This window comes from Desmodus rotundus, chromosome 4 (genome assembly GCF_022682495.2).
Source record: "Desmodus rotundus isolate HL8 chromosome 4, HLdesRot8A.1, whole genome shotgun sequence".
NCBI classification, from domain to species: Eukaryota; Metazoa; Chordata; class Mammalia; order Chiroptera; family Phyllostomidae; genus Desmodus; species Desmodus rotundus.
The window spans coordinates 21,313,604-21,328,535 of record NC_071390.1 but is presented as its reverse complement, the minus strand read 5'-3'; the positions used below and the strand labels follow the sequence as shown (position 1 = coordinate 21,328,535).

The window sequence follows — 14,932 nt, the reverse complement described above, 5'->3', positions numbered from 1 at the left end:
GATGAAAGGCAGTGGGACTGGGGGCGTGAAGCCCAGCATGGCTCTACCTGCCCACCTTGGTCCCAGGGCTTGGGGGAAGGAGAGCTGGGCATCCTGGCTCAGCAGGGTCAGCGGCACAAGGGCCACGCCCAGACCACGTGGCCAACCTGGACCTACGCCCCAGAGTCTGCAGCACCACTGGGAGGTGCCACTCTCCCGGGGAGACAGGAAGGCACAGTGTGCGCCAGCCCCCAGGGCCAGGCCAGCGCAGCCAGGGGTTGCAGTTTTCTTTCTGCCACCCTGTCTCTGACTCTCTGAAGTGGCCACACACACTTTAAATGGGCCAATAAAAAGATACAATTTCTCTGGCCTCTGGGCCGAGCACCCTTGAAGCGCTGCTGTGTGGTGCCATGAGGTTAAGTTCGGAGCATAAGCTGACACACCGCGCTCTGGGAAATGGCCGGGCTCTTCCAATAGTGGCCCAGCAGTGCCCTCGGAGCCCTGCTGGGGTTTTGATTTGGGAAAACAAACAGAAATGGCTTCGTGGGCCCTTTGTGGCCCCCACCCAGGACCAATTTAACTACAAAACTCTAGCTCAACTGTTGTGGTGGGGGGAGAGAGACTGGCCGACAATAGCCCCAAACTTTGGGGGCGAGGGGCACAAAACAGGCTGTCTCCTCAGCCCCTCCTCCAAGCTGCTTTTCTTACTGCAAGTGTATTCTTGTAAAAAACGATTAGATTGCAATTTGTATAACATGGTGACCCCCAAATTCAGACATTTCACCCCTTTTCTCTGGAAAGAATGTTAAGAATGCTGCTCGGCCTACCACTGTGGGGGCGGGCGGGGGTGCACTGCCTTGGCTGCTGGAACAACTTGTGTGGGAATGGGGCTGCCGCTCACAGGCCCCGGCCAAGGCAGGAGCAAGGGCTGGTCTGTCACTATAGAAGGCCAGACAAAAAGTCCATTCCCTTCCAAGTCCTGTGCACAAAGCCAGGCCTCCAGGAGCTGCTGTGGGCCGGTGGCGTCCACACCAGCCTCCCCCGAGTAGGACTCCAGCAATTCTATCCCCACCCAGGGAGAGAGAAGACAGCTGGGGCTGCCCCTGTGAGCCTGATGAATGCAGCCAGGCCCGGAGGCAGCCTGCAGGAGAGGTGTTCCCGCAGACAGCTGGCTATCTGGGGCCTCGTCTCAGGGAGCCTTGGAGAGGGAATCAGGTGAGGGAACAGGTCTCCCTGGCCCAACCACCCTGCTGCCCAGGCAACCCCACTCACGCTGGAGGGAAGTGGGAAGGAAGAGAACTTCCTGACAGTCAACGAGGAGGAAAGTTTAAGACACTGACCCCACCCCATCCCTGTGCCCATCTTCATGGGGAAAGTTGACAGAAGGGAGGTGCTAGCCCCAAAGGCCTGGATGTCTGATCTGGAAAGGCCCTGAGTTCCAGGCTAGAGTTCAGCATGGGGGGGCAGTCCCTGGCAGGAAGAGCCCCTGCCCCTCCCTCGCCTGCTCCCTCTCATCCCTGCCTGGCCTGCGTTTGCCCCCACCACAGCCACGGCCCAGAGAAAATCCTCCTGCGTGAACGTGCCCAAAACACCCCTGGCGCCCACTTCCCCACCCACATCGAAGAATGCCTGTGGCCCCGCGCCATCTTCGCGCCACCGCCAACATACTGGGCTCCCGAGGGTGCTCCCTGGAGACCCCATGGTTGCTCGTTCCTGCATCTATCTGTCTGGGTGTGAGTACACCCCATCTTGCATGTGCTATCCCAAAATGCAACAACGGCTTTTGGGAGAGGGGGTGGATGGGAGGGTGGCAAAGAGTTCGCCTCTCTAGGTCTCTTTGGCTCCCAGGAGACAGAGGGCCTGAAGAGATAAGCTGGGCCCAACGTGACTGTTAAGAAAGTGGGAGGTTCTTCCCTCCCTCCCTCCCTCCCTCCCTCCCTTCCTCCACGTCCTTCCCTCTCTCCCTTTCTTTAACCAGCGACCATTCATTGAGCTCCTCTGCACACAAGGCACTGTGCTCAAGAGAAACTGCAGGGAGATGCGAAGCGTGGCTCCGCAGGACACAATGCCTGTCCTCAAGGAGTTTTCAGTCCAGTGAGAGGGAGAAGTCCAGCACGTGTGCAACTAACAACGCAGGGTACGGCCTGGCGGGCACCACCTGGCGGGCACCAGAAGGGACGTGAGAGAAAGTGTCACGGGGCACAGAGAACATTTCTGGCTGTGGGTATAGAGTGATTCTTCAGTGAGCGACCGGACTGTGACAGGCGATGACAGGAAAGAGGGACGGCCCAGTGAAAGACCAGTCACAGCAGAAGTGCAGAGCAAGGGCAGCCGGTGGGCAATCTGGTTTAGTCAGAGGCTTGGGTCCGAGAGGGGAGCAAGTCGGCGTGACCTGGCTCCCAACCATGGTGGACACGCTGCTCAGCGGACAGAACTCCGTGAGTGGCAGAGAGCTGTGAGGCTTTTGATCAGGTGGCGGGGGCAGGGGGGATTGTCCTAGTCCAGTCCTCCGGTTTGGAGAGCGAGAGAATGAAGGAGGAAGCTAGGTCCTAGCCACGAAGTGGTGGAGACGAGGAGAGCCCTTAAAACCTTCGCCTGGCCTGGCCCCGCCAGGTGAGAGGGAAGGGCCCTCGCCAGGCACACAGCCCCTCATGTGCGTGAGCACCCGCCCGCGCACACGTGTTCAGACACAATGGCTCAAAGGCCAGGCAGTCCACTTTGTACTGCTAACGAGGGGACCATAATTACAGGAAGGGGCAGCCGGGCAGATAAAAGGATACAAAATTTCAACATCTGTTGCCATAAAGGGATAAGCAGAAGTGAAACGCAAAGTATCAGTTTGGTGTCAGTAGGCAGAGAGCCAATTTCAAAGAGTTCAGGGGGACAGAGGGGACAAGAAAGAAAAAGGAAAGAGGGGGGGAGAAAGAAAGAAAGAGAAAGAAATTACAGGGTTCCTTAAAGAGGTAAAGAAAAAAGAAAATGAAAAACGCTGTCAGTAATACTTTCAAAGGAGAAGGCAGGTACTTTAAAGAGGGGCAATTCCCTTAATCAGCCTGACTGAGGGCCATACCCCCTGCCCAGCGGAGGGCCTGGGGCAGAGACAAAGCCACACCTGGGTAGGGTGGGCACTCACGGTGCCCTCGGAGTGGCCCAGCTTGCACGCAGGATACCAGTCCCCACGGCAGACGCTTCAACATGCTGCAGCCAGGCACCCTTGCCATCCCAAATGCCAGTAGATGACCTGATATTCAGCTCCCATGCTCAGTCCAGGGTCCCATGGTAAGTTCCCAGCCCAAGGGGGAGCTATGCCAGGGCACACGGTGGCCAACGAGGTGGCCCTGTGAGTGCTCTAAGAGTCACCAACTCTAGGCGCAGGGGCGAGAATCAGGGTGGGCTTCATGATGGAGGTGCTGTTTATGCTGCAGTGTGAGCAGGGTTTCAGGAGGCAGAGAAGGGTTAACCCAGACACAGGGGTCAGGTGAGCAAAGGCTCAGTGGGGAAAAGCAGAGGGTGCCTGTCAGAACCTCTGAGAAGTCTGCCTCCCCAGCCTTCATTGCAAAAGGAGACTTAGGGGCTTTAGGATGGAAATGGAGGAGGAATGGGAACGGGGATGGGGATGGCCCTGGCTGGAGGGGGAGGGGAGATGAGAGGATGTGAGCAGGGCAATGCCCATGGGTCACACACATACACAGCACAGTGCCTAGCCAAAGACTCAAACCCTCAGTCCCTAGGAACAGCCAGGTCACCAAAGCCCACTGCTACTCTCTTCCCCACCTGACAGCCCCCAGGCTGGCTTAGAGCTATGGCTGGACCCATGGTGACACCTCCGGGTCCAGGATCACAGGCCTCTTCGTCACACTGCCTAGCTACCCACCACCCCCAGGGCGACCATGATGCCCTGCTCTCAGGGCACCAATGCCTGATCCAGCTCAAAGACCCTTGGCAGAAAAGTATAACCCACAGTGAGAACACGCCCTGGGGGAGGGGTGTGCCATGTCTGCCCGCTGGCCGGCAGGTGGGAGGCAGCCCCACACAGACAACACCCGCCCGGCCCAGCCAGGGCCTGCTTACAGGCAGGCGGAGGACACAAGATGGGCCTTGGTTCTTCCAGACCTCAGGCTCAGGAACAAGACAGCTTTGGCACAGTACCTCGGGGTCTGATGGGACCCCAGGGCCTAGCTAAGGACACCTCAGTGGTTGGCACCTGGCACTGTCTGTCCAGATGGAGCCCTTGAAGGCTGGGGACTGGGCCTGAAGAATACCCACCCTCAGAAGCAGGAACACACCAGCACCTCCAGGTTGGAGGAAGGACTCCATCTTTCTCTCTGCCTGGTTAGACAGGTTGGAAATCCCATCCTTGGGCCCAGCCCATGGGCCCCAGCTCTAGCACAGAGAAAGGCAGAAGAGGAGGAGGGGTGGTGACAGCCAACTTCCTTGACATCTAGGCAACACATCTAGGTTGTGTGCCACAGCTGCCCTCTGACCTCCAGCCAGGAGCTCCCCTCGCTCAGCCCGCGGGGAGAGCAGTCTCCAGGGGTGCTGATGCAATGTAGGGCTGAGGGAGCCACGGTGACCTGGAAAGGAGTCCTAGGTACTGTAAGCGGCCCAGGCAGCCAGAGGACAGGCACCGAGGGACACAGGGCTGAGGAGGCGCTGACACTCAGCAGGGCGCCCGCACTTCCGCCACCCTCTTCCTGGGGGCAGCCCCTGGTAGGGTGACGCTGGGAGCAAACCTGCCCCTCAGTACTCCTCCCCCCGCCCCAAGTTCCTGCACACATAAAAGAGAAAATCTCAGTGCTCCTCAAGTTTCAGCAGTGACAGGTTGAAAGCAAAAGAATCCACCCAGCACCGCACACACGGCCCACTGCTGCGTCCTGCCGGCGACGTCGCTCCACCTTCCAGGTTGGCCTGTCAGTCAGGCTTTGGCGTTATTGAAAGATCAAACTCTGGCCTGCCTGTTCATTACCTTAATCCTATTTTCTACATGACTTTATTATCTTCTCGGGCTTCCCTGGGAAAGACTGGCCAAGGACAGTCGTCCTGTCCATCTGTTTCCTCCCACCAAAAGGGAATGCCCCGCCAGGGCATCTCCCCCTTGGTCCCTGCACGGCTTGGTCCTCCAAGCTCCCCTGGGGACAGGAGAGATGTTTAAACAAAGCCTGGCTCCTCTCAGTGGTGAGGAGAGGAGTCTGGGGGCTAAAGAGACGGCAATGTCAAGGGACACCCAGGGCAGCCCGGCCACAGGCTGGCCAGAGGGTGCTGTGGCTGTTTCTTGTCTGGCTCCAGGGAAGACTGTACCCACCACCTTGTACCCACTCTCACTTGGGTTCTTTCTGGGTCCTGTAAAAACCCAGCGTCTGGGGTCAGTGCGGGTGAGGGATCTCATAAGAGAATGCCGTTCACGGATTGGTGACTTAGAACTCCATCCTGACCCTAAATCTGTGCCCAGGCAAACCTCCTACCAAGGTGACCACAGGCAAAGAGGAACTTCAACACTACTCCACCTTCAAGAGAAGGCTGGGCCACAGCGGTGCACCCCCACCCACTGGCCTGTCCGCCATCCTGGGCCCAGGCCAGGTCCAGCTACATGAGTACGTCCAACCGGCCCTCAGCAGAGACGCCCGTCTTACACCCCTCCTGTCAGGAGCCTTCTCTATGCCATGAAGTCAGCAGGCTCGTCCCACCTCCACTGGTCACAGGCCACAAATACTTAGAGGCATGAAAGGAGGAGCCTCCACCAACTCCATGGCACCCACGTGGCAGACAGCTGTGGGTGGGGAGGAGAGGGAGGGAGATGGCTTACAGGGGGTGAGCGCCCCCGAGGTGACAGGCACTGCGTGGGTACTTTTTCCACACTGGTTCTGTTATACAGGGATAATTAAATCCCATTTACAAATGTGGAAACTGAGGCCCAGAGAGGCCCCCGGGTCACAGAATTAATAAGCAGCAGAGTCAGCTCTGGAACCCAGGTGTGTCTGAGCCTACAGCCTGTGTGCCCTCGGTGGCTCCCCACAGTCCCCCCATCACACCAGAGGAGGGGCTCCTTCCTCCTCCGCCCCATTCGGATGCAAGGGGTTGCCAATAGTAGGAGGTGGGCAGAATGAGCCACGGTGATAACTTTCACAGACCAAAGTTTTCCGAAACCTAAAGGCCTGTCTTCAGAGGAGAGGTTCAACTTGCTTCTGGTCAGGCTCACGCCTCCAGGAAGCCGACCGACCCTCAGCGGAGGGTCGGCATCCTAACTCTCAGAGCTACCCAACCATGCAATGTGGCATTTGGTGAAGTCATGGGTTTCCTACTCCTGCAGTTGGATGATCATTAAAGGCATTAATTAAAATAGCTCATGTGTTATACAAAAATCATTTGGAAAGACTGAGAACACAATGGATACTTCAAAAAAAGTATGGCTAATACTTTCCTGGGGAGCAAAGTGGAAGATAAGCTAGAGCAACTGAGGCTAGAGAAAGGCGACGAGAGCACACCCCTGTGGCTAACTGGGCGCTGAAAAGCAGGAGGTAGGTGCTTGGGCAAGGTGGAGAGTCCCTAGACTGGATGCAAAAGAAAAAAGTAGCGACTACTAAATGCCACTGAGGACGTGGAGGGTGGGCACGACTGTACAGGAGACACGAGGGACCCCTGTGCTGATGTGGCAGCGGCTACTGGAATGAACACACATGATAAACTTGCAAAGAGCTACTGCCAAGCACGTGCACGTACAGACGCACCCAGAGCCTGAGTGGAGGTCTGTGGGCTGTGCCCGTGCCAGTATCCTGGTGTCGACACTGTATTGCACAAGATGTCACACAGGCACCCTTGCTGTCCTGGTTTTGTAGCTTCCTATGCATCTATAATTCTTTCAGAATAAAGTTTTTTAAAACCACACAATAGTATGGCAAATGATCAGATGGGAATGTGTCAAGCCTGCCAAGGCAGAGAATTGTAAATAAAACCTGGATGTATTTTAACTCTTCTGTGTAATTCTTTTTACGGATCTGTAAGCCATTTCCAAAATGTCTTTATTTTAGAAAAACCATTTCTGAAGACAGTGCCACACAGTCAGGCACTCCTCGGAGAAAAAGTGTAAGTCCAAATTGTTGTTATCATAAATTTTACCTGAAATTATTTACCTATGATAAATTCCACCCTGGCTGGAGTGGCTCAGTGGATAAACTACTTCGACAGTCAAGTCAAGCCAACAGAGGGTTCCATGTGAGAAGGTGCCGCAGCAGAGGCGGTCAGTGGGCTTCAGGGCAGGGGTCCTTCCCAGCCTGCTCCTGGACCACCCGGCAGCCCGCTCTTTCCACTGCCTCCCTGGCAGCTCCGGCCCCTCCCCCACCGCAAGCCATGGTGGGCTCAGGAATCTCTTACCTGTTGAGGTCCCAGATTCTTAGGGGTGAGAAGTGCCCACAACACGCCGTCCCGGTCACAAAAGAGCTGCCAAACAAAAGGAGAGCAGAGTCAGATCTGGCTTGTCAGAACTCGTGGCGGAAATGGCTGCACAGCTGAAGATGCTGTGCTCATTCTCCAGGGGTCTGGGGTTAAGCCGGGATGAGAGAAGCAGCCCAGAGAGCCATCAGAGCGGTTGCAGGAAGATGCTGGAAGCGTGGTGAGGGCTGCGACTCAGAGCTGACTGGCCAGAGGAGCCACAGGTTCGACAGCTGAGCCCTGCTCAGACCCAGTTGCGTGGTCTCTGCAGATCTCTAGGGGCGCAACCCTGAGGCCAAGGGAGAGCGCGTCTGCCAGGCTTCAGTTGTATGAAGTCCACAGAGCCATGGCGCAGAAACGGTCTCCTGGGAATGGCTGTTGGCTGCTGGAAGGTGATGCTCTGGTCAGAGCGGAGGGTGGGTGGGGACTTTCCTGAGGGTTGTAAGAGCTCAGGGAATCAGGGAATATGGTACAAGCACAGGGAAGATGTAAAGGCACCAATCTGAGGAAAAGAAAACAATTGAAGGTGAGTGAGAATATGGAAAAATGAAATGGGGAGAAATGAGGCTGGTATATGAAGGTAAGAGAGTAGGGAATGCGAGGGGCCAGGCAGCCAGCGCTGCTTTGGAGTAGAACGGGAGTCAGGCTGAATTTAGAGGACAATGACAGACGCCGCCAAGAGGCAGGTGAGAAGGAACACTCCTACCACATTTCCCAGAGTGTGTCTTAAACCCTTAAAAAGTTCAGCAAATACAATCTCCAGAATTTCTTCTTAAATGAAGGCAGTGAGAAGGGCCTGTGCAATGAGCCAGACTGGCTGTAGCGCTGGGACTAGAACTTGAACCTCTGTGCCAGGCCACTCCTTTGTTAGAGGGTCTGGCGGGGGTGGGGAGGGAAGCCTGCAGCAACCCAGGGCTTGAAAACCTGAACTGCAGGCAGCAGAGCTGAAAGCAGTCGTGTCAGTGAGGAGCCCGGGGCAGGGAAGGGCCATGTCCCCACATGTCAAACATGGGAGGAGGGGGACTGGACATACTAATGACATGTTAGCAATGCGGGGCAGCAGCCCCTCCGCCCTGGCCCTGCCCAGCACCTGTGGTTCTCTGATCCTGAGCATGTCAGTGGGGAGATGGATTTCCGCAGAGAGGGCTCTGAAGAAGCCAGTGGCTTTGGCTGGGGGCAGGGAGGGGGGCAGTTAGTCCGAGAGATACCGACTGGGGAGATGTCAGGGCAGGCATTGGTCAGGCCACTGATTTACAATCAAAATTGCAGGGCAGGTGTCTGCTTTTCAACCCAGACTAACAAAATGGCCACGTGAGCCACCCTGTGCTCCCATCCTTCAAACCAAGACTTCCTCTAGGGACGTGCTCCATCATCCTAGCTTCCTCTCAACCCACAGGAGTGCCAGCAGCCACGAAACTGGAGTGGTGTGCCAAAGCTGCCACCCTGTCACGTCCCGGTTGACTCCCAGCCTGGGAAGTGGCTGCTGGACAGTGAAGCTCCCAACTGCAAAGCTGGGAGGTGTTATCCTCACCTCCCCCCGACATTTTCCTCTTGAGGGCAATCCATTAATAACTGGTAAAGCCAATGACCTTGGGTTGGAAATATAACGGCCACTTAGAAATCATTTGAGCAGGCAATTGGGCTCTCCAGATGCTTGAGGATTTGGACCCAGGTGAGGGGCACCAGCAGAGACATTATCTTAAGGAGGCCTGAGGCAGGCCTCTGACCTGCCATGGGCCTAAGTTAGCATCAGGGAAAGTCCAAGGGAGAGAGAGATGGCAGGCACGTGGGACCTGAATGCCTGCCCCTCCCCCAGCTCTGACCCCCAGCAGGCTGCGGTGGAGACGGGAGCACCTTCCCCTGGGACCCCGTGCTTCCCTAACCCTGCCCACCCATCCAGCCTGGCCCTGTCCATCTGCCACCAGGAGGGGTGCCTCTCACCTTCATGCCCCATGAAGGCCTTTCTTAATTACCTGGACATGACACCCATGAATGTTTCCTTCCACAAACCGTTTTTCCCCCTCGCTTCACCATGGGAAGTAGGGAGGTAGACGAGGGAAAGTAGAGAGTCCCCCTGGCACTTATGAGGACCGAAGGGTTTAGCCAAACTGGACACTCAGCAAAAAAAAACCCATATAGACAGCAGTCAGGCAGATTTGGAACCAGGTTCCGCTGGGGACACTAACCAGGACTCAAACCCAAACCATGGGGACTGCCAGGGACAGCAGACCTGTGCCAAACAGGCAGAGACAGAAGCTTGTAACTCCCAGTGGCTTGACTATCCCTCCTCTGAGTCCCTACCACACTCTGATCTCATCTTCTTGGGACAAATGGTATTTGGGGCGTTATCTTCCCATGTTCCCCTTGAGATCATGAACCGTCTGGTGGCTCTTGTGTGCTCCAGTGCCCAGCACAGGGCCTGGCCCAGAAGAGGCGCTCAGGACAAATCTGCGGACTGAGAGGGCCTTCCCGAGCTCACAGCCAAATAGGCTGAGAAGCTAATCATATGGGCTGTGAAGGGGGTCCCTGTGCTTCTTAAATTCCCCAGTCAGCAAACTGAGACCTGAATGACACACGACACAGTCATACACCACTGGGGCTGTGAAGTCCCTCCTGAAACCACCTAAAAAGTAACGTCCAAACTGTCACACGCACACAAGGTGTGCACAGACTCTTGAAGCGCGAGGGTCTAGAAGTCATTCTGACTCCATAAACTCGACTCTTTTTGGACAAGTCAAAGAGGCCCTGCCAAAAGCCAGCCTTCCACTGTGTCTCATTCTGTGCCCAGGGCCCCCACCTACCTTACCGGCCCCCTGGCCCCAGCTCAGGCAAACCTGGCATCAGAGATCATCGTCAGGCCCCAGCAGTAGACACAGGAGCCCACGCATCAGAGAGAGGCACACCAGGAGAACTAGGGGTTCTGGTACTCAAGTTGAGAAAGAGAAAACAATGAATTACAGAAGAGAGAGGAAGGTGAGAAGGTAAATTAGCTGGGTGTGGGCAGAGTGAAAAGAAGGTAGATTCTTGCTGCCTTGGCTTATTATAGGCCCTTTTAATTACACGAGTGATGTATTGAGTACTTACTAGGTGCCAAGTTCTGAGCAAGTGTTTCAAAAGCATTATTCTATCTAGTTTTCATAACCCTGTGCAGTAGCCTCTACTCTCCCTATTTTACAGACAACAAAACTGAGGCACAGCGTGGTAATGGAAGTTGCTCGAGTTCACACAGGGAGCAAGTAGAAAGACTGGAATTCGAACATAGTCGATCTCGATACCAGAGCCCAAGTGATTTTAGACCCCTTGTCCCGAAAAGCTCTCTCCCCAGCACCTAGTGTAATACCTGACACGCACTGAACAAATGACCAAAATGACTCCACCTGGAAGAAAAGAGAGATGGAGAGGCTCTGAGGCGGGACAGCAGAAGTGCGGTGCTCGGCAGCTGTGCCCCGTGGCTGGCCCAGAGCCACCCAGCTGGCCCAGGCCCCAGCCGCCTCTGAGCCGGGGCTGACACACTTTGGCAAGGGAGGCCACCAGAGCTGTCACATCATTCACCAACATGCCCATCAAGTGTATTCAGTTCTCTTCAACCCGCATTGGCATTTTAATTACTGTTGGGTAAACTAATTTGTACAAATGAAGGCTGGGCTGCCTAATAGAATATGCAAGCTCTCTGACCTCTGACAGGCGCTGACACAAGATACAAAGGCCGCCGAGGAAGGCTTTTTATCTGAGCCTTATTACTCTCTATTACTCCAATTAGTCAGGCTCCAGTGCTCCTAATTGGAGGAAAAATTGCAATTAAATCAATTTTTGATGGGCTGCAAGTGGGCTCCTAAACTACCCCGCTGGTGAAACACTGATATTATAGCAGCAAAGGTCACAGGCCTCATCAGCACCTGGGAGCACCCCCTCCCCAATTTCCCTTGGCCCCCTCCTAAAATGCTTCAAGGAAATCGCTGCCCCTCCATCGGCTCGGCCAGCAAGGGTAGGAAGGAGGGAGTCATTAGAACATGTCAGGTCTCATTGCCACCGCCGCCATCTGCTAACCTGCGCCACTGACATCATTACAGCGGCTAAGTCCCGAAGCATGAGTGCAGCACGAGGTCACACAAACTCACTCAGCGAGGGGAAGCCAGGGGCAGGAGGGCAGTGGTGGTACTGTGAGGGAGGGACCAGAAGAGTGGGAACAGGAGGTCAAGAGAAGTCAGGAAGAAGAGAGACAGAGGCTGGGGCAGGTGAAAGGGTGAGGCATCCAGTTTCCAAGATCCAACCAACAGGGCACCCTGAGCTGCCCAAGGAGATGGGAGGAAATAGATGTACTTGGGAAGGGAAGAAAAGAGAGGCAAAAAAATTCTTGTCTCCAACAGACATTTCTCTGTGAAGCTGGGGAAACATCCACCTGAATGGGAGCACACTTATGGGGCCTGCAGCCCTATCCACAGCAGCCCCGCCTACAAAGGGGGGGAGAGCAGTCCCCAAGAACTAAAGCTGTTAAGAACAGGGAGGGGAAGGTGAACACAATTGTGTTCATCAAACTAAAAGATAAGAAGACTTTTTTTTTTTAAACAACAAAGGAGGCAAGAATACACAGTGGGGAAAGGATGGTCTCTTCCATCAGTGGTGCTGGGAAGACCGGACAGTCCCATGAAAAAGAATGAGATGGATTGTTACCTTAAACCACACACAAAAATTAACTCACAGTAGATTAAAGAATTGAATGTAAGACCTGAAACCATAAAACTCCTGGAAGAAACACAAACGGTAGGCTCCTTGACATCGCACTTGGCAATAATTTTTTTTGGATCTGACTCCAAAAACAAAGGCAACAAAAGAAAAAATAAACAAGTGAGACTACATTAAACTACAAAGCTTCTGCACAGCAAAGGAAACAATCAACAAAAATGCAAAGGCAACACACTAAATGGAAAAAAATATCTGCAAATCATGTATCGGATAAGGAGTCAATACCCCAAATACATAAAGAACTCAAATAATTCAACAGCAAAAAACTCAACAACGATCTGATTAAAAAATGGGCAGAAGACCTGAGCAGATGTTTTTTGAAAGACGTACAGATGGACAACAGACATATGAAAAGATCCTCAACACCACAAATCATCGGGAATTTCAGATCAAAACCGCACGAGCTCTCATCTCACACCTGTTAGAATGGCTGTACAGTATCACAAAGATGAGAAAGAACAGGCCCTGGACAAGGATGTGGAGAAAAGGGAACCCTCGCACACAGTTGGTGGGAATGTAAATTTGTGCAGCCACTGTGTAAAACGTGGAAGTTCCTAAAAAATTAAAAACAGAATTACCATATGACTTAGCAACTATTTCTGGGTATTTATTTGAAGAAAACAAAAACACTTTCAAAAAGATATCTATAGCCCCATGCTCACTGCAGCATTATTCACAAGAGCCAAGACATGGAAACAACCGAGTGCCCATCAGCAGATGAGAGGACAAAGAAGGCTGGGCCATGCGCACAAGGCAGTACCACTCAGTCATAAAAAGAACGGAACCTTGCCGTGTTCGAGGGCATGCATGGGCCTTAAGGACATTATGCTAAGTGAAATTTTTTTAAATGTTAGCTTATGCATGCTGTATTAAAATATGAAATGATGACGTCTTAGAACTATGGTAGGTTTTTAAATTAATATATATTTAAAAAACGCACAAATCAAAACAAAACAAAAAACAAACTCATAAATTCAGAGAACAAATAGGTGGCTGCCGGAGGGGCGGGGGTTGGAGTGAAGGGTCAAAGATACAAACTTGCAGCTTTAGAAGAACTAAGTCACGGGATGTAAGGTGCAGCGCACAGACCGTGGTAAATACTACCACACTGCATGTTCGAAAGCTGCTAAGAGAGTAAATCTTACAAGTTCTTATCGGAAGAAAAAAACCGCAACTCTGTGTGGTGACAACTGGTAACTAGACTGTGCTCAGTATTTTACAGTGGTGCACAGATACCCAATCATTATGTCGTACACCTGAAACCAATGTAATGTTCTATGTCAATTGTATGTCCATAAAAAACAGCCTGCACATAGAAGAGGGAAGAGGGAAAGGAAACATACTAAAATGCTAAAAGTGATTGTGTTGGAGCAACAGAGTGATTAGCAATTCTTCCTCCTCTTAAATTTTCTTTATTTTCCAAATCTTCGTTAATAAGAGTGTGCTGCTTTTTAAAGGGAAAAACATTATTTATATCCGGTAGGAGAAAACAACAAAACCAGACACTCTTATCTGCTGGTTCATGGCCAAGAGCAGGTGAACCCAACAATGAGCTGCCTGCTGGAGAAGGTGTCAGCAAAGGTGGCCCTGGCACACCTTGGGCTGAAGCTTTGGGACTGACTAATAGTCCAAAGTTAGGATAGAAGGCCTCAGATCAGAAGAGAAGGGCTCCACTGGCCTCTTTCTCCCAATGAGGCACTGGCCAATAGGGGGCAAGACTGACTCCTGACCCACAGCGGGCAGAGACCTGGAACACCTCTCCCAATCATCTCTCTCTCTCTCTCTCTCTCTCTCGCTCTCGCTCTCGCTCTCGCTCTCTCACACACACACACACACACACACACACACACACACACACACACACACACACACACACACACACCCAGGCCTCTCTCAGGGCAAGATGTGCAAGTAGCCACCTAGAAGGTCAGGCTCTGGAGAGAGTATCCCGAGGCTGAGGTTCCCGATGCCTCCCCTCACACAGCAGCTCTAATGAACGAGGGCCACCAAAGCAGGATTTCTGCTTTCCCACAGAGGAGAGCAGTCCTACAGCCAGGAGACGCCTCCACAGAAACACAAAATGGTTATTCTCCACTGCCACCAGTGGTAAAACGTCAGCCTGACCCTTGACCCCAGCCCAGGCTAGATAAGAGGAGGCTGCTCTGCCCCAATGCACCCGCTCCACTCAAGAAGCAGAAACTTAGGAACTTGAGCAATGGAAGAACAGAATTAATGGGGAAAAATTAAGTACATCAAAAACAAAAATTCACAGTATAATGGAATAACATACACATTCATTCAATCTATTGAACTTAACAAGAAATGTGTTGGGGCTGCAAGGAGAAGAGTTTCTACACTCTATTTTCCATCCATATGGTCTCTAAACACTGCTTTACCCACTCCCTAGAGAAAGAAATGGCAATGTGTTCCAGTGCCAAAGGCGAAATGGACTGGGTCAGACTTCCTGGGAAATGATGAGATGATATTCACAAAACTAGGTATCCAACAAGAGGCACGGAAAAACAAGGAATAAAAATAGTCATTATTTACAGACAATGTAATTGTCCACCTAAAAATCCAAACGGCTCAACTAAAACTCTGTTACAACAAAAACCAGGGTTGGCTGAGTGGTTGGCATGCTGTGCTGGGCAGTGGAAACCAGTGCAGGCTCAGGGCTCCTGGCTCTGCCACCTGGTGATCTTGAAAGAGTTCTTTAACCTCGCTAAGGCCCGGCTTATTCATCTGTAAAGGAGAAATAATAAGAGGACCTATGCACAGGCTTGTT

The 14,932-nt window shown here is 52.9% G+C and overlaps 1 protein-coding gene across 3 annotated transcripts in view; it reads right to left on the bottom strand.

Annotated features, from left to right (window-relative positions):
- FBXW4 (F-box and WD repeat domain containing 4) overlaps positions 1 to 14,932 on the bottom strand; it is an 80,772-nt gene that overhangs the window by 10,695 nt on the left and 55,145 nt on the right. For all 3 annotated transcript variants that reach the window (XR_008426764.2, XM_053923408.2, XM_053923409.1), the window contains exon 6: positions 7,348 to 7,413. Coding sequence is in view for 2 of the 3 variants with exons in the window: in XM_053923408.2 (XP_053779383.1) it covers positions 7,348 to 7,413 (66 nt within the window). In the remaining variant the exon portion in view is untranslated. The remainder of the gene's footprint in view (positions 1 to 7,347; positions 7,414 to 14,932) is intronic.